Genomic DNA, 22,155 nt, shown 5'->3' with positions numbered 1-22,155 from the left:
TTATGAATTCCAAGGACTACAGTTAGAGAAAAGTTTCCTCGGAACCAGATAACTTGTCAGGGAGGTGAAAAGGACAGTATAAAAACTAAGATTAGTGAGATCAGAGCTATGACATCTGAAAGAAAGTACTTGAAAGAGGACTACAACTGTTTGGCAGGCCAGAGGAGAGGAGTTATTTCTGGATTTGATGAATGCTGCACAGGTACAAATGCAGGAATGGAAGAGTGTTAATGTGGTTACAGTCTGGTCAAAATGAAAATGTGGACATCTCAATGCAAAACCTTTTGACAGCGGCCAATCAATGTATTTCTGAGAAATGCTGGTATTGTATATATCATGTTCCAGTATGTTCATGCTCTGAAGTATAACTCAACATTAGAAAGCTCTGCTGTACAATGAAGAATTGCAAAGCAATCCAAAGTTAGGAGTCTGGAGACGTTTGCTGCTACAGTGGGATTTTTTTTTTACAGAGGAAGCTCCTGTGAGTATAACTCTACACGAGGCTTCAGAATAAAGCTTGAAGATTGAAGCCAAAGTTTGCATTGTGAACCTCAAGAAAGATAGAGTGGGCCTACCTTTGTAGCTGACTGAATGTAAGGATTACCTGGTAACACTGAGTTTGCTTCTTTCTGACAGAGAAATGGTGGCATTATTGAATGACAGGAGTTTATAGACAGGGAGCACGGTGCTGACAGGATGTATTGCTGTTGGGAGACTATCATGTGATAAATAAGGGCGCAGCTTGAGCTATCAGAGAAACCTCTGTGCCACGTCCAACAGCTGGATTTTCTAGGAAATGACACCAACAATCTTAACATGACTTAACTACTTCCAAGTAAATCCCCTTGATAAGCAAACTTCCTGCGATTGACAACTAGAGATCTGCTCTCAGTAAAGTAGTAATATAGAGTATGAATAGAAACATTCCATACAAAAATCTAAACATGGCTTCAGCTGCCAGATGAGTCAAATTTCATGTCCTGTAAGTATATTAATTCTTTTCTGCTCATTCAGTTTCTCTTCCCATGCAGCATGGTAATGAACATGCCTCTTTCAAAGGAAGCTTGGCAATGTAAACCTACCGGAATCAATCAGTTCTGCTAATGACTTTGTTCCATTTTGGAACTGAAAATCCCAGGGAAGGAGTTTTATTATCCCATGTTGCTCTAAATCAATGTTTAACAGGAAATTCAAAAGTAACTAGTGAATCAAACTCACCATGGTAACTAAAGGAAGTCATAGATAAAAATGTTTGCTGCTAATTAACATGAACACAGTGAGATGTAGTGTATTTGTTGTCTTGAGCAAATCCCTTTTTTTAGCTTGAAGGTAAGGCTGTAAATGTCCTTTAATTATGTAAGGAAGAAGAAAACTGTACTCTGAGTATTTTCCACTTCCTTTGTGTTGTTAGTATGTGTGGCTACCAGGTCAATGATGTAATTTTTCTCCAGCCATTAAACAGGATGATCATGCTCAAACTGGCACGGTGCGCTTCAAAGTTTCACATACTAAAGGAAATGTCCCCATGCTTTCCAGTAACACAGCCCTATGTTCTATGGCAATGCATTTCTTTGGGAAGTGTTTTCTCTCTCAGAGGTTTCAATTTCCTCTTGCCTTTTATTTTTTTTTTATTTTTTTTTTTCTTAAGGCAACTGTAGCTTTTAATGGGGAAAACACTGCGAGGAAATTGGAAGCGATCTCTAGCCTGTATCTCCAGCCTGATTAATTATGACCTGGTAATTCCTCTTTTTTTTTCGTCTTCCCCAAAACTTGTCCTGAACTTCTTCCAGCAGCAGAATTCCCATGGAACCTGTAAGATACTCAGCCATTCTGGAGAGCTTAATACTGTACAGGAACGGCATGTAACATTAGGGATTGTTCTTCCCGGTCCCCAAGTGGCTCTGCGCATCAAACATAGTGACTGAACTATGTGGTGGGAGCATTTTGTGGTGGGAAATTGTTCTTGGAGAAGGGAAAGGAGTGACTGGCAAAAGCGTATTTTTCTCTCCTGACAATAGAATTTGATGTTGACAGATGACTCTTCTCCCTCCATCCTTACTATTTTATTTTTCTTGAGTGATCCTTCTCCTGATACAGCACACTGTGTACAAAATGCTCTGGTAGTTGCTAGCAACACGCCGCAGTGTTTTTAATAACAACATTTGACAATTTTCAGTTTCTCAGCAGAATAAAGGCAACTGGTGAAGGTTAAGGCTGAATGGGAAAGACCATGGAAACCCAAATCAGTCAGGGAAAGAGTCAAGTAAATTGTTCCCATGTGCTTTTTTCTTTAACCTCCTGTTCTCCTCAGCATTATGCTCAGTAGCAGTTGATCTGCATCAGGTTCTCTAGGAAAAGTTGACACTGACCCAGAACAAGTCCCAGCGCGTGCTCTATATTGGTGAAGGTGAGCCCAGTAAGATGCAGTGGAAGAATGCCAAAATCTATCTTCTAGCGAAAGGTGGATTTCCTTGTGATGGAAAAATGTCTAGTTTGTCTCTGTGTTTCATGCAGTACTCTTTACTACTCTACTTAATTTCTTAGACCTAGTTAACTATTTTCTATGAATAGCGCAGTAAAGAGATCTAGTGGATGGAACTTTCACATTTGTCTTAAAACTGAAGCCTCAGAAGTATTCCCGGATATGCAAGACTTAAAATAGCATGGTCTCTCTTACTATAAACAAATCACAAACAAAAAGCCACAAGCAATAAAGGTTGCAATTGGGAAAAAGGAGAAAATTTTCCTCCTCAGAATATTGTATCTCCATCCACGTCTTCATTAAAAAAAGAAAGCCCGAAAGTTTTCGTTCTGTTCAAAGAGAAAACTGAAGGAACAAAAGAAAAAAAAAAATGCCCAGAGCATAAATGTCTACATGTTATTCTGTAAAGGTAGGTCTTGCACCATGTTTATACTGGGGCAGTCCATTTGAACCAACTGTGAGTTGGTTCAAATGGAACTTAATGAACTTTAAGTTCTTGGTTCTTTCTAAAATTCTTCGTGGAGTTGTAGAACCAAGAACTTGAAGTGCAACTTTGTTATTTGTCCTATCTGAAAGCCTTGAAATAATAAAAATGTTTCTGATAAATCATGTACCACAATAAACAGTGAATGCAGAATTGCATATTCACAGGCTTCCTTTCCAAAGAATTTGGGGTTGGGTTTTTTGCCTTTAAGATGGGACTGGGCAGGATCACTGATTCACTCCACTGGCTTTCTAAATTTTCTTTGGTAAGATCAACTTAATTCAGAGAAAAGAAACTTCACAGCTGATATAAAATGTAGTCAGCTTTGCTCACTGCCTCCCTACAGTAGTCCTTATATAAATTTGTCCTCAGCTAATGTATAGTCTGAGTGCTGACAAAGCATGGCATCACTCAAGTTTGTTCCTATAGTCCAGTGGCTTGAAAAACATCTTCCCTATTAACTACATCATCTCCACTGGCTGCTAGGATAGTTTTGCATCTAGACCACTGGTCCAAGATGCGAGCATTCAACTATTTTTGCTGTTCAGAGACACTTTTGCTACATAGGGCCCGGGAGGGTTGACGGTCTCAGCCCTGGCAGCCGTACCCTGCTTTAGCGATTCCCTGCAAGGTGCAGCGCTAGGTTAAATGGCCCTGGGCAGCTCTGTGGGGTGCGAGGAGGATGGGGCTGCCTGCATCCTGCCCCTCACCTCCCCAGCCTGTGGGTGATGGGCAGTTCCAGCAGCCCTTTGCCACCCATGCGAGAGCACGTTCAGCTGCTCGGGCTGCCCCATCTGCCCTCTCCTGTCTCCTCCTCAAAGTGCTGCTGCCAGGCACTGTGTTGAGCCTGTACCACTTTGTCTGGACTGGCATCGGCCCCTACCCCCAGGACTGAAACCCAGGACAGTTTGACTTGTCGTGAGGCAAAGGCCGACGTGCTTAACAGCATGGTATCCACTCAAAAAACCCACCCCAGTTTCCCTTGTCATTAAAAATGTGAGTTCTTTATGCCAAACCTAGTGTTGTGTGCCCCAACTTAACTGTCTACTTGTATGATAGACATTAAGCCAGAAAAATAAACGCATGCACATTCCTGAGGAAATAAATTTTGGGAAGCTAAGTCTGTAGCTCCTATTTCACATTCTTTTTCCTCATTTTAAATTAAGCAACAAGACAGCAATGCTGTGAGTTATAGCATGTATGTGTGTGTGCGTGGCGATCCTTGCTGTTGCAACCCATAACGGGAGAAGGAGAGGAAACGGTGCCTGTAGATGCTCTGCTCTGAAGTCTTCTCTGTTTTGCCAAAATCATTGGCATTTTCTCTGCATCTGGCTCATTGGAGCCATGCAGTTGTTTCCCATTAGTTGCCTCAGTTAACGGAAAAGTTTATTTCATATTACTGTTAAATATTGTATTTTAAATGAAAAAGAAGCACAGTCCCTGATTGTCTGATAAATTATTGGAAGATAATTTGCTCTCTTTGCCTCATGGTCTCCCTTTTACTTATTTTTCTTCTTTTTTCTTTCTGTCTCTTTCCTTTTCTGTGAGTCAGTGCTGCTCACTCTCACACCAAGAGTTTTCACATGATTTTCATGTACGTTGTGCTTCACACAGAAACTGTGAGAATTTTTTCATGGGGAGTTCAGCTGTCTTACGTGCTGGGAACAGAGAAGTGGAGGTACCAGGGCTAAGAGGATGACAGAGGAGAGGAGCAAGGAGTAGTTAAGAAGCAATTATCATCATTTTTCAAACATCTCTCTCGGCTGGTTGTCTGATTTGCTTTCCATCTTTCTCTAAATATTCTTTGTATGTTCTGGGGCTTTGCTGCTTTAACAGAAGGAAGTAAAAAAAAATCTGAGCGCATGAGAGAATGAGTGTTGAGAAATAACTCTGAAGTGAGATTCTTCATGTGCTCTTTGTGTCCTATAAACCCTCAACAGAAGTAAGACCATAGGCTCAAGCCTTCCAAATCTCATACTATAAAGCTTCCTCTATCAAGCCCTTCCATTTTTCCTCTCTTTCCCTATGCAGAGGCTTAAGCCAACAGATAAGTCTTGCCTCATAGCCCAAAGGTCAATAAATCCAGTCTGACAAACACCTGTGGGGAAATTAAAAAGTTACGTTGTCCTCATGGCTGCATTTTCTAAAATGTCCTTCCTCTGCCAGTATTTCAGTCATGAGCGCTTTGCAGCAAATTCTGTAGTTATATTTGTGCCTTGAAGCAATTCTAGTAATATTAGTAACAGGGGAGTTGATTTCTACCATACTGAGTAGTTTCATTTTTCAAAGTATATTCAGTTGCAATCAGTTATGATTAATTTAGGTGAGGCAGACAGAAAAGGGTAAGCTAGGAGTGCTGGGATGAGACGTTCTCATTCCTTTTAAAATGCTCTAACAGCATTAACGTACTGCTTTTTTCTTTCATGTTCTTCACCAGCTCAGAAAACGATGATCTGAGGGATCAAGACTTGCTCCCTCTAAACACCTCTTTAAAACTTTAGTTTAAACCACTTTCCTTTTCTGGCACAAAACATAAACAAATATAGCCTTGCCTTTTCTCTGCATTTCTTCAAAGGCGGAGAAAACCACAGACAAACAGGATATTAGCCTTCAAGCATTTTGTCTCTCTGACAGAGACGCTGACCAACATAAGTGGTTATCTGAACTTATGTATACAAAAACTCACTGCATTGAGTGGTTATCTGAACTTATGTATACAAAAACTCACTGCATTGAATGGCTGCTTTAGATCTAGGTTTTGAAGAGGGAATCACATTTCCCTGCACTCTGGTGAGCTTTTTCATACCTGAAATGATGGGCAGGGAGAAAGCCAGCCATAAATTCACACAGAAACTATTCAGTCCCAAGCTCTCACCTTAATGTTCTTCCTGCTGTCCCAAAAGATACTGATTTTCTGATCATCTCCCTCTCTTGAGGAGTTGTCCATCTGTTAGCAATAACAGTTTCACGTCCTCAGGTTTGGGGGCATGGGAGTGAAAGCAATAGTATTTGAAGCCACTGCTGTACCTGGCCCTCCACAGTGGCCCTGCCAGAGGCAGTTGTCACTACTGGTAGAAGTGTGCCTCTGTTTCAGCCTGCTGCAGTTCACAGTCCAGCTTATGAGCATGAACTTGGGCAGTTAAAGCTAATGCAGGAGGTGTGCTGGAGTAGATGAAACGCTGGCCGACTTCTTGGTCTGCTGCTCCTGCTCTGGGGCAGCAGCTCCTGCTGAGGAGCTGCAAAGAGCTGGGAGTGACGATGTCATGAGCCACCGCTGTGCCACCTGGGCACCCTGCGAGACCCTCAGCTATAGATCGTTGCAGATCTCCGAATGTTTTTCTCTGCCTTGATTTATCCTCCCTTGTGCTTAGAGAACTGCCACTGTACTCGTTGAGAGCAATTTCAATAATTTTCCCTGTCCTTAACCTTTCTACTTTACAGTTTATTCCTTGTTCTACAATTTATTGTGTTTGAAATTGGACACAGAGACATATATGAGCAGAAAAACAAAGGCTAAGTCCCAAACTGTGCTGTTACACGCTATTAACAATAGGGCTAGCAGCCAGCAAGCTCACTTGATAATGCCAAATCCAGATTATATAGTACAAACCCTGACTATTTTGCATTATTTTCTGAAGAAATTATTCTATTTTCTAGTAGGAAAAGATGGGACGAAAATGTTTTGGGGGAAAGGAACAACTTTCTTTAAGCAAATGCAGAGCATCTGCCTAATATGTGCTATGCATATGCAAGGAAATGTAGGTGAAAAAGGTTTATTTTGGAACTTACTGGATGAAATCCTGTCCCATTAGAGTAAATGGGAGATTTGCCATTGACTTCAGTCAGGCCAGCATTTCACCCATTATTTTTCACATATGTTTTTGTATGTTATGATAATTTACGAACGAACTAAAACAATCCCCATTGAGAATATAAGGATTGTTCTTCTCTAGCTTGGGGGGAGCAATCTTTATTTGTTGCTCACTATATCGGGGTTCTTGAAAAGTGACATAGATCAGAGTCTTTACTAAATTAACAGCACATACTTCACCTTGTATCACTATTTCATATAATCCAGCAAGAGCAGCATTGCACAGAGGTTAGTTGAGAAAGGTGCACAGACGGGAAGATGTCTGAAACTGGATCTGAATGGGGCTGAGGTGATGTTGTCTGGATGGGTGTTGTAACCCAAGGAGAGAGTGAAGATAACATCTTGCCCTTTGCAGATGAGCATGTCTATTTTAGGTTGTTGCAATCCAGAGGCCTAGTTTTATTTCTAGCCCCGTTGTGGCCGCGTTTCTAGATGCTCAGGACAGCATTAGTAACCAGGACGAGCTTTTTTCTTTGGTTCTGTTTGTTGCATGGCCAGGAGGTTCTGATGAATTCTTCTGGAGATGAATCTTGTTACTTTATCCAGGCCTTTGTCTCCCCAGCACTAGGTTTATTTAACATTGTTTTTGTGAAGCTGCACCTTCCATCTGATCAGAAACTGATCCATGTCGAGATTCAGGACTGGTTTATCCCTCTCTGAGTATGCTGCACCTGGGTGCCACGGTCTGCTTCGGCTACCTTTTCTCTTGATTTGGACGTGCTAGTTTTGGCCTGCAAAGTCTTAGCAATTTGAGTGAGCTTGTCCTTTTCTGGCCCAGCCAACAGTTAGTGCTGGCCCCTAGCCTGGAAGGCTGCTAATGTGAGAGGAGAAAAAAGGGTAACTGGAGAGTCATTTTCTGCATAAGATCTTTGATTTGGAAACTCTTTTTCTTTTCTTGGTCAGAACATCCCAACCCATGAGGTCCCCAAGAAGCCATCAATTTTCCTTCACTTTTGCAGAAGTGAGGGGAGTGAATAGTTTTGAGTTTGGGCGAGAGAGAAAGAGGGCCAATCAATGTTGTACTATTTTCTGTTGCAAGGCTATTTGTAGTTAGCAAGTAACTGGGGGCATCCTCCATTACTGTAACTATAGTCCCTTTAAATATTCAGTATAGGGGAGTAAGAAGTGATCACCCAGAGAAAATAAAGCCATGGCTAATATAAAGCCTATGTAAACTAGGGTGTGAGGAGCTACTATGAACAACTGAGAGGAGAAAAATGTCAGTGACACTGTGGACTGTGGAATGCAGAAATCCCAAGCCTTTGCTGACCCAAGACCACAAGTCTGCACTGTCTAGCTCAGGAAAAAATAGAGCTGTTTGTGTGGTATTGTGTGCAAGTAAATAAGCCTCATTTTTCAGAGGAACCTGAGTGTCTTCCCTACCTGTGGTGGGACTGATCCCCAGTCTGGATAACCTACTTGCAGGTAATCAAGAGCTGACTATATATATCCAAATGGATCCTGCAGCTATGGCTACATGGCTGTTATCTATTTAAAGGAATGTATTCTAAATGAATAAGAATATTCCATTGTTCACTGTAAGAGACCATTGCATCTGTTTAGTAACCTAGCAATGTGCAATTCTGAGTGGTCTGGATTTTTTTATTTCCATAATACACTATTGAGTCTGAACTTCTGGTTGATACATCTGCTATAGCTTTGACAGGCAATTAATCTAGGTAATAAGGGCAAGAAATTGTTGCAGTAAATAAAGCATTTCAGATAAGCGCTTTAGTGCTCAGGCAAAGAAGCCCATAGGGATATTTCAACTCATTCTGATTTCCTTTAAAGATTATATTGGCCGCAAAGAACTATTATTTGTCCTTGCAATATGAATTTTTACTGGAAAGCTTTAACACAAATTTCTTATATCATAATGTCTTATGATAAATTATCACCGTTTGGCTGATGTTCTGATTTAAGTCTGCTCTAAAACAGAAAGAAGGAAAGTAGCCTAAAATAGCAATTAGAGGAGAGTTTTGAGGGTCATGAATTATTTTCTATTTCTGCCACTAGTTTAGGTCTCAGCTCAAAACCCCTTGAAGTCACAGGAAATCCTTTTATTGACTTCAGCAGATTTTGGATCAGGTGCGTTCTCTCTGACCTTGGACAGGTCAGGTGCTTTCTGGGCTTGGGAATGAAATGTGCACACTCTGCTTACCTGTCTGGCAGCTTGTCACAAAGCTTAATTCATTCACATCTGTAAAGAGTTTAGGACAGCCAAATGAAGGCCACTTCTTAAAGTCTAAACTGTTATTTCTGTGTAGATTAATTTGTTTTACCTTCCCACTTACTGCCAACAATCTGTTTGGTGCAATGAAATCCTGACAGTCTGTGTCAACAACTGAGAGCAGTTCTTCTTTTACAACAGACAGAGAAAAGAAAAAGAGAAAAGACAGACCTGAACTCTTCCCCTTACAGAGAATGTATTAGTCAAAGAATTTCATTGTGTATGAACATAAAAATCGCGGCTGTCATTTTAAAAGGCCTTCTCATAAAAGAAATGGATGTTAAATTAAAACTGCTGTTATTTTTTTCGTTCCATTGCAATATGGACCCCTCCTGGTTCTTGATGAAGAGTGAAGTGAAATATCGCATGACTCAGCTGCAGAGAAAATATCAAACTGCTCCAAGCGCATAAGCCAAGATGGGTGTTCGGAGAGAGATCACTGTGTCATGAGCTCATGCTGGCAACGTGTTTTTTTCTATGGCTGCAAACTGAGATTTGAGCCCGAGAGAGACCTTGTATTGCACCTCACAGGCGCACTTTCACGTGTGCTGTTTTCTTTAGCATCAGCGGGGATGTTGCGAACCACTCCCAGACCCAGGAAAATACCTGCAGTCCCCAGCGACTCCTGCCGCCCCGTGGTCACGGATGCTTCCCTCCCCACCGCCCAGCAGCGAGCAGCAGACAGAGCTGGAGACGATAAAAACATCCAGGTTCCACGGAGGGCGCCACATCATTCTGTTCCGTGTCACCAACCACCTGGCCTCGCCTGGCAAGCTGCCGCTTTTCCCTATTTCCCCTGGAGACGCGGCGGCCTGCGCTAGGGGCCGGCCGTTAGGGGTGGGGCCCGGCCGTTAGCGGTAGGGCGGAGCCGTGAGGGGCGGCCGTTGGGGAGGGGCGGCCGTTGAGGGGCGGGGGGTGGGGCCGTTAGAGGTGGGGCTGTGGCGGCTGGAACTAACCTGCTGCCGGAGGGGTGTAGTCGCGTTCCTTATACGTTACCTGTGGCTTTAGAAGTACTGCTTTCCCTTTACAGATGCTTACCAGTCTTCTTCTTTCCTCCAAGTATGTCACCAAAGTTTACCTTAAAGCCGTGCTTAGCAGAAATTTCTCCTTCCTATCGTTACGGTTGCACGTGCTGTGAAATACAAACACTGCTCTCTCTATCTGTTGCTGAATGGTGTATGAAAACACGATAGCCCAAAAGCAGTTAAAAGTAATAAAGTCGAGAAGGTGAGCGTTCAGGAACGTGACTAGGAACAATGAAAAGAGGTTAGAGAAGAGATTTCACTGGCAGCTCTATCTTGGGGAGCAATCTGCTTTGGGAAATACTGGGGTCTTGGTGCTTGAAACTTTAAAACTACTGCTGTGACTCTGGTATCTCAAGCTTTCAGATTATTACAGTGTCTGATGGTAGAATTCCCTAAAATATACCTCTATATATACACACCTAGCTAAATATGGAGCAGAATATACCTAGCTGAATTTGGTAAAAGCCTATGTGATTTTATTCCTAAGCTCACCAGGAGAAAAGGTCAGTGACCAAGTACAGCTAGAACAGGCTGAGAAAAGCAAGCAAGGAAAAACAAGTTTCAAGGCAACACCTTGGGGCTGGGGAGAGGCAGGGTCTGTTGCTGACTGCCCGTGTGCCTGGGGACACCGCCGAGTTAGCAGGCTGCGCGGGGGCTCCTCATACCAATACATTCATGCTCTGAAAAAGTACAAGCTTTGCTCTAGAAGCTGTGATGGTGAGATAGTTGGGAGTTTTCTGGGATATAACCTGCCATATAGGTCTGTTACTTCAGGCTTGGCACTCTGAGGGTGTAGCTGTGACATCTTCAGCTGAAGAGCAGACTCAGCAGTCTGAAGTCTGCCCAGCAGTCTTCAGGGCTCTGTCCATCGTGTGGTGCACTTATGCCCTCCGGACAAGTAATCGAATGTCTATGTGCTTCTCTCTCCCTTGTATGGAATGGCGATAATGAACCTTCTTCACCCCATAAAGATTCTGTAAAGATAATATCACTAAAAAGGATGAGGAGCTTGGATAATTGAGGGAAAGCACCATAAAAATAAGGTTCCTCCTACAGATATGGAGTGGCTGGAGGAAGCCGGCAGAAGACCTGCTTTTAGACTCTGGCATGCCTGAAAATAGGGACGATTCAAATGCCCTGCTGTTGAATATCTGCTTATATGTCTTAAATTAATATGGGCTGTTGACTTATGTCTCCAGCACATGCGTTTGGCTTAATTTCAAGCAAATAGGATCCACTAATTAGGATCTGCACAAATGTATTTTCCCATATAGTAAAAATGGGTGGCTGTTGAAAAACTGTTAGGTGTTCCCCAACCAGTTATTGAAATGAAATAGGCATAATTAGCTAAACAGCTGTTTACTTCCAGCTGCCAACAAAAATAAACCTGCTACAAAATGTAATGCAAACGTCGATTCCCTCTGGCCTCTGGAGGGTTTCACCCCATCCAGCCACACCTTTAGCTGTCACCTTCATGAAGAAATGCACAGTACTGCATAATACGGTGTGCCCTGAAAATCAGCAGGTCGGAGCCCTTGCGAACTGGAAAAAGGAGGATCTCTTTGTTCTTGTGTATTTATGTTCCTTTTTTTAATAGGCTATTTAAGAAAAGAGGCAAACCTTTTAGAGTTATAATTGTGATAGTGTCATTTGGAGCACAGCAGCCAAGATTCAGGCATTCAAATTCCTTAAGAAATTATTATCTGGAAAAGGAGTGCAAAGGTTCAAAAACTCCTGGTGAATTAGTTGCTCTTAATTTTTTTCTGTGCGTGTGAAAATAGGCAAGGGCCTTGATTCACACAGGGATTACAGTATATTCTAGTTTTAAAGGCAAAGTCCTTTTCTGATTCATAGCTATTTTAAATAATTACTTAGCTCAAAACAGGAAGGGAATCAGCTGGCATAATGGCTTAGCATATTAAGATACAGCTTTATATGTCGACCTTCTCTCCTTTCAGTGCCACAAGCTTGAGTCCTCAGCAGGGACTTAAACTGATGAAGTGATAGCAGTAGGTTTCCAGATCTCCAGCATGCTGTGTGGGCTGTTCTTCTGTGGTGAGGGCAGCTGCCCTGGGAAACTGGATTTTCATAGATTTGAAAGCCAGAAAGGAACATTCTAATCATTTAGTCTGACTTCATTTTACTTGGTAATTCCTGCCTAAAGCCCTGCAATTTGTGGTTGAAATAGAACATATCTGTTAGACATCTTGATTTAAAGACTCCAAGTGACAGCAAATGCATCATATCCTACAGTGTTCTGTTGCAATCATTCCTACTATTTGCATCTTGTTTGCAGTTCGAACTCTGGCTTCTAACTTCCAACTACTGTATTTTGACTTGCTGGCACCAGTAGTGATGCTGTGTAAAAAGTTAACCAAAGTTAATGCTGGCTAAATTAAGTCTCTGATGGGAAATTTGGGAAGAGATAGTTTAGAGCAATCCAATATTTTATGACTTGTGTCTTTCGATAGGGTTGTAATGGTTTCATTTTGCTTGTTTTCAGCCAAGTCTTGCTTTTCAAAGTTTATATACATTTAGATTTTTAGAAGCGTATGAAATGTTGGGATATCATATCCTGTAGGTATGAAATGACTTCTCTGGTGTTGCACTCATATCCCTGAGCCGAGAGGCTGCATCAGGATGAAGATTATCTGTGGATTTAGAGCTCCTGGAACCATGTCTGGTCATTACGTACTTTTGGTGTTCATCTGCAGTTCGGATTACAAACACATCAGATGAACAGGACTAAATCCTGCTGTTTCTCATGGCCATCTCTTTTCTCTGCGTTTGTTCTTCCTCTCCCATGTGCACACAGAAGGTGACCGGTGGACACACTGGCCTGTTCTAATGGATCTGATTGCAGGTTGTCATCCGTTATGTGGAAAGAAAGATGAGTCAAAACAACATGCCTAATCTTAGGTGAAACTTCAATACAGTAGTCAGGGACATTATAGTATCAAACCTGACCTGGGATTATTTCTTATCAGGCTTTCTGGAGTTCACCTCCAGGTTTTACAGAGATCGCTGTACTTTGGATTCAGCAGTTGTAGGCAGATGGCAAAAGACTTTGTGAAATGTAATCCACGTGGCTGAAAGATTGTGTGTGCTTATTGCCTAGCCCACAAGAGTGAACTCCTCTCCATCTTAAAAGGGGTTGCTTCAAACCTGCATCAATTTTTTAGAATAACAGCAAAAGAAAGCAGCATGCCCTCTGATTTAAACATAATTTAATAATATATTAATTGTGATATACATTGCAAACCACATAGGGAAGTGAAAAGCAATTTAAAATAGGAACTTTTACTTTTGCATAAATCCTACTGATAGAGTAAGAAAATCTGTGTCTCAGCTTATAAATGTATTTAAAAATACTCAACAAATAGAGCCTCAATCTGACTGATCATGTATCTTGCACAATTTCATTTAATTTTGTTAATATTTATTTTCATATTTCACCTCAATTTTCCATAAGCTTCTTTCATAGAAAAAGAATCAGGTGTATGTATTATCCATAGAGGGAAAAGTGTCTTCATCCTGCTGGGGGCAGTGGGAATAGTACCGTGTGAAATGATAAACACATTCCAAGTTTTCAGGCAGATCCAAATATGCTTGAGCTCTGATTTTTTTGTAAATATATTTGAACTGCGAGTTCTCTGTGGTCCTGAGGTAAAGCACATGCGACACTGCTACTTTTCCTCTAGTAAGCCAGGAGGAGGCTGTTTGGTGAACCCCACCACTGTCTGCCAGGCAGCTAGGAACAACACACTTGACAAGAGACATGACGCTCCATTTTGCAATTGGGCAAGTGTGGAGTAGAGATGGTTATATCTGAGGGACAAATTCTGAAATAATCGCACACAGAAGGCGTCAGCAATACCCACTCCCCAGACAGAGTGAAGGCGTCACAGTACACTTGGAACTAAAACGCAAAATATTTCTTGATCAGAGAAGGCTAAGCACCTATTCTACAGCAAAATGAGTTTCGCAAATCAGTTTGTGAATGAGAGTTTTTTTGGCTTCTAGCAAAAAAATCACTTTAACTACCTTTTGCTGAACTTATAAGAAAACCAGTCCTACACATAGCTTTTTATTGTAGTAACTGTGACTAGCCTGCATTTGGTCACCAGCAAATCTTGTGCAGCTGACAGTCCTTCAAAGAGGTGTTGCTGAAATCAATATACATGTACCTGGGGATCTATAAATAATGAAACACCTGATGATGTGCAAAGTTAACGCTTTCTCCATACATCACGTATTCCAGGCTGAATATCCATGGTGACCCCAGCCAGTAAGGCTGAAGACAGACATGCTTTCTTACATCCAGCTGCAATAATTGAAGATATTAGTGCTTCCTCACCCCACAGTCTTGCCAGCAGGGTGGTTTATCTGAGATCTCCATAATCCACTGTTGGAAAAAGTCACTGGGTTAACGGAAAGCATTTAACAGAAAGCGTCATATAAGTGTGGCTTAATCTAATCTTTGTCCTTAAAACTAAACCCAGAGAGGATCAACGAATACCACCTGGTAGGCAGAAACAGAAGTGTGCCTGCTGGCTGAAAGGCACTAACAACTAGCTGAGAGCACACTGTCTTCAAACAGTACAGGAAATAACCTCATGGAAAGATTTTTTTTTTTTTCCTTTTCTTTAGTTCTGTCTGGAGCAGTTCAACCATTCCCTGCCCTCAGCTAGCTGCTACCACCTATCTGATGAGTGCTGGAATGGATTTTTGTAGCGCTCCCACCCTGCATCAGTACCAATTCAGCTGATTGGACTTAAACTGCTGTTGCTGAAGATGGTATGCACTAAGCAAGCAAGCTGACTTTGCTGTGGAAAAGAAAGTCATGCTGCTTTACCACCTCGGCTATGTATATCTGAGCGTGGGAGGGTCACATCTTAAGCTGCCACAGCTGTTGCATAGGCAAAACAAGGTTTGTAGGTAGAATTAATTCTAACAGTGACAGGCCTTCACAGTTACAATAACATTATTTCTGTTTCAGCCATCCTTTGTGCTCTAACATCTTGCCACAGCTTTAGTTTGTTGTTGTTTAATTCTCCTTGAAGGAGGAAGAATTTACAATTAATCCAGGGAGGATTAAACTACAGCAAACATTGATTTACAAATAGGGGCGGATTAAATTTGAGCAGCTGATACAGCTATCACCTCTGAGTTTCCTTCCTTGCTTCTTTCCTGGAGGGTGGGTCCCTGCCCCAGGGACAGCTGGAATGGCATATCAAGTTGCACCTGATAGCATAGTTTACTCTCTAGCATAGTAAAGTAGAGCAATGCCAATTTAGGGTTGCCTGAAGAGGCAGGGCTGGAAACATCAATGGTTTGGAAATCATTTCACATGTCATTCATCTGCCTTTGGAGTCAGGAGAGGCCACCTCCAGGAAAGGGCTGGGAGGGCAGTTAAAGTAGCCATTACTTCTAACTGAGGGTGCTGTTTAGCGTGCTCTAGCCAACATCTCTTGCTGTCCATCAAAGGTATGTCTAAATGCGCTAAGTCATTTGTGAAGATGCAAATGCGTGGTATGCTCTTCTGTCACCTTTGGACATGATAAGTCTTTGTAAATGTAAGTAGCTTGCAAGTGTCTTTATTGCAAAAGTGATCTGTTTAGGAGGTCAGAGTTGGCTAGTGCACTAAAACTTTGCACCCTTATTTCCTTTAGAATGACTGCCCCCTGGCAGCTTTTCTCTAGCTCTCGTGTGCTGCATCTTCTGTTTTTCGTGTAGGTCAATATGTCACTGACAGGGAACAGCAGGGGTAGCTAAATATATCCAGGAGTCTGCAAACATCTCCTTAACATTTAGAAAGTTCTGTTTGTGATTTGCAGAAGAAAAGGAATGAGGTCATGAACACAGTAAAAGGGAGTGAAAAAGTTTAAGGGAGGGAATAGAGAAAAGAGGGAAAAGCTCAGAAAAAGGCAGAAAGACAAGCTGGAGGAATGCTTACGAGATAAGGCTGATGCTTTAAGTAGACAGAACATCTCTAGTGTCTGAAGATACAGTATTTGTGGAAACATGCCGTAGTTGGGCAGTGTTTTTACGTGACTTGACTTGATATAAAACTGAAAGTGCCTGGGCCTTGCAAAATACAAAGACTATTATGCATTAGTACTGCCAGAACCACAGACAAGTTACTCCATCTTATTTTTCTCTGCTGGTATCTGAATACAGAACTGTGCTCTTTAGGCAGTGCCTGAGCTTGGCAACAGCAGGTTTTGTTTAGTTCCTCAGTAAATGTGCCTGATTGAACATGATTCACATGTTTTCTTAGTGACTGCATGGGACATGGCTGTTTTTCCGAACTTGCTGTGATTCAGTGGAATTCAGGCATTTTCATATTGAACATCTGTGACTTGGGGAGAATCCATGTGTTTTCTCAATGAATATGAATGGAACTGGCAAGGGCCTCGGCGTTTCCTTCTTGCCTCTATGCTTGTAATTATGATAGTATATAAATATACAGGGACTTTGTCAGAATGTTTTACTGTGTCTAAGAAGATCTGACAAAAATCTAGTTTTTGCTTAGCGCTATCTATGTAAGGAGGCAAGTCAGATACAAAGATCTTGTGTCTCCCCTCGCACACCTGTGGACAGGCAGACTTCTGCACTTATTTTAGAAATGGATTACCTCTTTTACCTGGATACATTGAATTGTTAGGTTGTAACGATGTTGGGGAAAAAAAAAACTCTCTCTCTTCCCCCTCTCCTCCCCTAAGTGGATATTTGAAGGGCTGTTACAGCAGCTTTGCTCCCCCTTCCTTGGGGTATTGGTGCTCTAGGAGTGGTACTTGGGTAGTTCCTCCTAGGCATGAAAAGGTGGCAAGTAGCAAAACAGCTGTCCTCCCAAGTGCCTTGGCATGGAAGAGGACCTTGCTATAGTAACTCCTCCTGTCACTTTCTTTTCTTTGCCTTGATTTCACTTGTCTGATAAGGATGTGTATGTTTTTCTTTGACCATCAGGACTGTTGCCAGAAACAGTGAAATTAAGTGTGGTAAAGGACCAGTGGGAAGAGCATGAGACCTGTAACTGTTTTAACTTAGCTTTCATGGAAAGATGGATGTCTGGTACTTAACATACAGCATCATATAAGTGCTATCATTGTCACTAAAGAAACTCGAATTCATCCTTACAGCGCTCCCAGTGAGATATGGGAGTCAAGAACAGTGAAAAAGGAAGGAAATGTTGGTCCCACTGAAGCTGATGGAAGCTCTTACTGAAAGCTTATTTCTGGTAAATGCTCCCCTGCCGTGCTTTGTGCTATTTACTGACCTAATAATACTAGGATAAAGAGCAAGCCTCTTCGTGGCAAATGAGGACCAGAATATTAAGGAGAGAGAAATCCTCGCTGAGTGTAATAAACCCGTTTGTCCTTGCAGGCTTGCACGTGATTTCCATTCTCCTCCGTGATGAGGCACGCGTCTGCACTGCGAGGTAGCTCGTGCTCCGGTCACCGCTGTCCTTGCCGGGCAGCTCGGCCAGCCTCTCCCTAGAAACCGATTTTTGCAAGAGCCCGCCCGCTCCCAGCTCAGGGCGGGCCGCAGAGCGGTGCAGCGCGACCCTCACCCGGCGGGGCCCGGCGGCGTCGGGGGACGCCGGGGGCGGGGCGGGGCGGTGGGGAGCCGCCCTCCCCGCCCCGGCGCACGCTTGTCCTTGCCGGCCGCGGTGCGGCGGGCGGCGCTTCCTCCTCCTCCTCCTCCGCGGCGGCGGGGCGAGGGCGGCTGCCCCGCGATGCCGGCTTAGCGGCGGCGGAGCATGGCGCGGCGGCTCCCGGGCGGCGGCGGCAGCGGCAGGTGCCCGCCGTCCGCCCCGTCGGGGAGGGCGCTGGCGCTGCTGGTGCGGCTGTGGCTGTGGCTGTGCGCGGCGGCGGCGGCGGCGGGCGGAGCGGCGCCGGTGTACAAGCTCAGCCTGGCGGTGGACGAGGGGCTGCCGGCGGGGACGCCGGTGGGGGACATCCGCGCGGGGCTGCCGCCGGGCGCGGCGCAGCCGGGCGGCTTCTTGCTGTCGGAGGGGAGCGGGGAGTCGGCGGTGCTGGCGGACTTCCACGTGCAGACGGACACGGGCATCATCCGCACGGCGCGGCGGCTGGACCGGGAGCGCCGGGCGCGCTACAGCTTCGTGGCGGCCACGCTGCGCGGCGAGATGGTGCAGGTGGAGATCGCGGTCACCGACGTGAACGACCACCCGCCGCGCTTCCCGCGGGCCTGGCTGCAGCTCAACGTCTCCGAGCTCACCCCGCCCGGCACCGCCTTCCGCCTGCCGGCCGCCCGCGACCCCGACGCCGGCCGCTTCGGCACCCAGGGCTACGCGCTGCTGGCGGAGGGCGGCGCCGCGGAGGAGCCGCCGCTCTTCCAGCTGCGCTACGGGCGGCCGGCGCCGGGCGCCCCGCCGGAGCCGCTGGACCTGGTGCTGCTGCGGCGCCTGGACCGGGAGCGGGCGGAGGCGCACGGGCTGGTGGTGGAGGCGTGGGACGGCGGCAGCCCGCGGCGCCGCGGCCGCCTGCGGGTGGCCGTGCGGGTGCTGGACGAGAACGACAACGCGCCCGCCTTCGGCCAGGCCGAGTACCGGGCGCGGCTGCGGGAGGACGCGCCGCCGGGCACGGCCGTGTGCCGCCTGCTGGCCACCGACCCCGACCTGGGCGCCAACGGCGAGGTGCGCTACAGCATCAACCGGCGCCAGAGCGACCCCGACGGCTACTTCGCGGTGGAGGAGCGCAGCGGCGTGCTGCGGCTCCGCCGCCCGCTGGACCGCGAGGCGCGGGCCCTGCACCGCCTCGTCGTGCAGGCGCGGGACGGCGGCGCCCCGCCCGAGGTCTCCAGCGCCCTGGTCTCCGTGGCCGTGCTGGACGTGAACGACAACCGCCCCGCCATCCGCCTGCTCTACCTCACCGAGAGCGGCGGCCCGCGGGTCTCCGAGGGCGCGCGGCCCGGCGACTACGTGGCCCGCGTCTCCGTCTCGGACGCCGACGAGGGCGGCGAGGCGGGCGGCGGCATCGCGCTGGCGCTGCGCGGCGGCGAGGGCGCCTTCGCCCTGCGGCCGGCCGGGGCCGGGGCCGGGGCCGGGGCCGCCGCCGGCGTCTTCTTCCTGTGCGTGGCGGGGCCGCTGGACCGCGAGAGCCGCGACCTCTACGCGCTGCGCCTGGTGGCCACGGACGGCGGCGCGCCGCCGCTCTCGGCCGAGGAGCCGCTGCTGCTGCGCGTCGCCGACCTCAACGACGAGGCGCCCGCCTTCCCGCAGCCGCACTACCGCGCCGCCGTCTCCGAGGCCGTCGCGCCCGGCACCGCCGTGCTCCGCCTCAGCGCCTTCGACGCCGACGAGCCGGGCTCCGCCAACGCCGAGGTGCGCTACGCGCTGGAGGGCGAGCCCGCCGCCCTGGCGCTGCTGCGCATCGACGCGCGCAGCGGCGCCGTCAGCACCCGCGGCCGCCTGGACCGCGAGCGGCAGGCGGCGCTGGAGCTGCGCGTGGTGGCGCGGGACGGCGGCCGCCCGCCGCGCGCCGCCTCCTGCCGCCTCAGCGTGCGCGTGGAGGACGCCAACGACAACGAGCCCGTCTTCGAGCGGCCGGTGTACCGCCGCCGCCTGCCCGAGCACGCCCCGCCGGGCCGCCGCCTGCTGCAGGTGAGCCCGCCCGCTGCCGGCCTCCCCGCGTGGTTGGCGCTAGTACAGAAAAGCACCTACGTGTCCGGCAGCACCTGACGCGCTCTTTGCCGGCGGAGGTGAATGGGGGCTTGGCAAGGCCGGTACGTGCGAGACGTCCCTTTGCTTTTAGCTTGGCAAGCGGCTTCACGGGTTATGCGTTTAAACAAAGTCTGTTCCGCCAGGAGAAAATTCACGGCAGTTAATCCCAGCTGGGGGGCACAAACGGCTCAGAGTTTGTGCAGAACTGTGTAAGCATTTGGTGAAAAACCTCCCTCAGAAAGGAGGAGAGGGTTGAAGTACTTCGGCCTGGTTTTCTTGAACAAAAGTCGTTCTGTCTTTGTCCCAGGGTGGCCTACTTTAAAAAAAGGGTTACGTATCGGGAGTGTCGCTGATGATGTTTTGGATCTAACAGAATCGTTGCGTTCCAACAGAGTGGTCTGTTTTGTTGTAGTCTGATCAACTAAAAAAAGCCGCTCTTTGCACAGCTCTGATAAAAATCAACCCATGAAAACTTTAGGAAAGTTAAGCTTTTAGAGCTTTTCATTTCATATCCCAAACGTGAATGGAAAATGAAATCCGCTCACGTTCCTTTGTTTTTCCTCCCCCCGTCTTTCATGCCCTAGGAAAGCCAAGGGAAAAGTTGGTAACATAATTTAAAAAGGTTATCTTCTCCTAGTCAAAAGTGAGATGCCTTACGCCGCCTTCAGTCACCTTGCGGCTGAAGCGGTATCGGCGAGCATGGCTGTGCGGCTAGCAGTCCGTGGTGCTGAAACACAACTTGACGCAGTCGTCGGCAGAAAATGTGACAGCTTTATGCCGCTATTGGAGTTAACGAATAGTAGTTTTTACATTCGATTTAATCGTATATAAGAATCTTCAAGGATTTGTGAAGCTTTTCTTTAATGATTCTTTGCTTTTTGTTCGTTTTTTGTTATAGGTTTTGATATACTCAGAGCGTAGATTTTCTAGCAGGTTAAAGATGTCTGATACTCTGGACATCGTACGTGGTGTATTGAATTTTGAAGCTGTCGTCATGCTACCATAATCTTGTTTCGAGAGTTAAAACAGAACAAAACAAAACACCTAGATCGTAACGGCTGAATGATCAAACCTGGAAGGTTAAAGCCAAAGGTGAAAGAGAATGAGGCATGAGAGACGTGTGTAGGAGGAACAGCAGATGAGCTTCACGTGCACTACCAGCTGGTGTTCCTAGTTGCAGGTTAATCCTCCATTATCCTAGCGATGTTTACATGTTTCGCTGTGTCCTAGGCTTAATAGCTTTTGAAGCTTTAAACATGCCTCCCTTTTAGAATTACGCTTTCTGTCCTTTCCCCCGTTTTCTTTCCGCTCAGCTATCATGAGCAGGAAAAGGGCTGCTTTATTTTCGTGGCTCTTGGAGTTGTAGTTGAGACGGAAGCTCTTCCTTTGGTCAAGCCATTTTTCGTGGTCTGTGGTATGAGTCCTGTCTTTCACTTGGTTTTTGAACTCAAGAGCTAGCATGAAATGGAGGCAACTGCAGACTGCAGACTGTGTTACTGTTGCTCCTGGAGAATGAAAATGAGAAATGGCAGCAGAAGAGGACTGTAGTTGTACCACGTGGAGACCGGCCTTTGTGCTCCATTTTACATTTGGATCTCAAATGTTGAAGCTATAAACCTGTTAACTCTTCCACTCTTTTCACTCTGCGACCAGAGGGGCTTCTGTGGTAGTGCATGTAGAAGCATCTTAATTAGTAACCTGTGCTTGCTGACTGGGACAAACGATTACATTATACGTTGTGTGTCTAGAGCTTTCTGCCTTGGTTTTTCTGTAGCTCTGTCCAGCCAGTAGATGCTGTGTTCTTGACTGTGTTCTTAATAGGAACTGTGTTTCTGGGAAATCTTTCACTCCTACTGTGATTATTATTTAGGTTTTCTTCATCTCCCCTCCCTCTTTGGAATAATATCTCATGGGCTAGTTATATGAAGTGGATCAACTTGCGTGTAAGTCTGTCTTTTACCAGTTTCTCCTACTCTATAGGAATTCACTGATTAGAATAATTAACTGCAAACTTAGGAGCTACATATTGTTCAGCAGCTTCTGGAAGCGCTGCTTTATTCCAAACATAATAAAGCCAATGCAGGCTTTTCTGCATTATAAACGACTGTTCCTTATAGTACAGATTGCCTAATAAGAGAGAATCCCTATCCTGAAAAGTAAGTGGAATTTGGTTGCATTGACTAAGAGAAGAAAGCAATCTGGTGGTGTAAGTGTGTCACTGAGGAAAGTAACACAAGTGGAGTAACTTGAAGTCACTCTCGGAAATCTAAACAGGCAAATGGGAAAAATTCTAAATGAAGAAAGGGGAAATCAGTGGGGAAGTAATGGGTTATCAGACACTGGAAAGTAGACCAGAGGTATACAGTGAAACACATAAA

General features: G+C 45.9%; 1 protein-coding gene across 1 annotated transcript in view; it reads left to right on the top strand.

Moving 5' to 3' along the window:
- Positions 1-17,854: 17,854 nt before the first annotated feature.
- DCHS2 (dachsous cadherin-related 2) overlaps positions 17,855-22,155 on the top strand; it is a 111,991-nt gene continuing 107,690 nt past the window's right edge. Inside the window, exon 1 of the mRNA XM_068941047.1 lies at positions 17,855-19,717. Coding sequence (XP_068797148.1) covers positions 17,855-19,717 — 1,863 coding nt within the window. The remainder of the gene's footprint in view (positions 19,718-22,155) is intronic.

This window comes from Struthio camelus, chromosome 4 (assembly GCF_040807025.1).
Source record: "Struthio camelus isolate bStrCam1 chromosome 4, bStrCam1.hap1, whole genome shotgun sequence".
NCBI lineage: Eukaryota > Metazoa > Chordata > Aves > Struthioniformes > Struthionidae > Struthio > Struthio camelus.
This window is presented reverse-complemented; position numbering and strand designations above follow the sequence as displayed.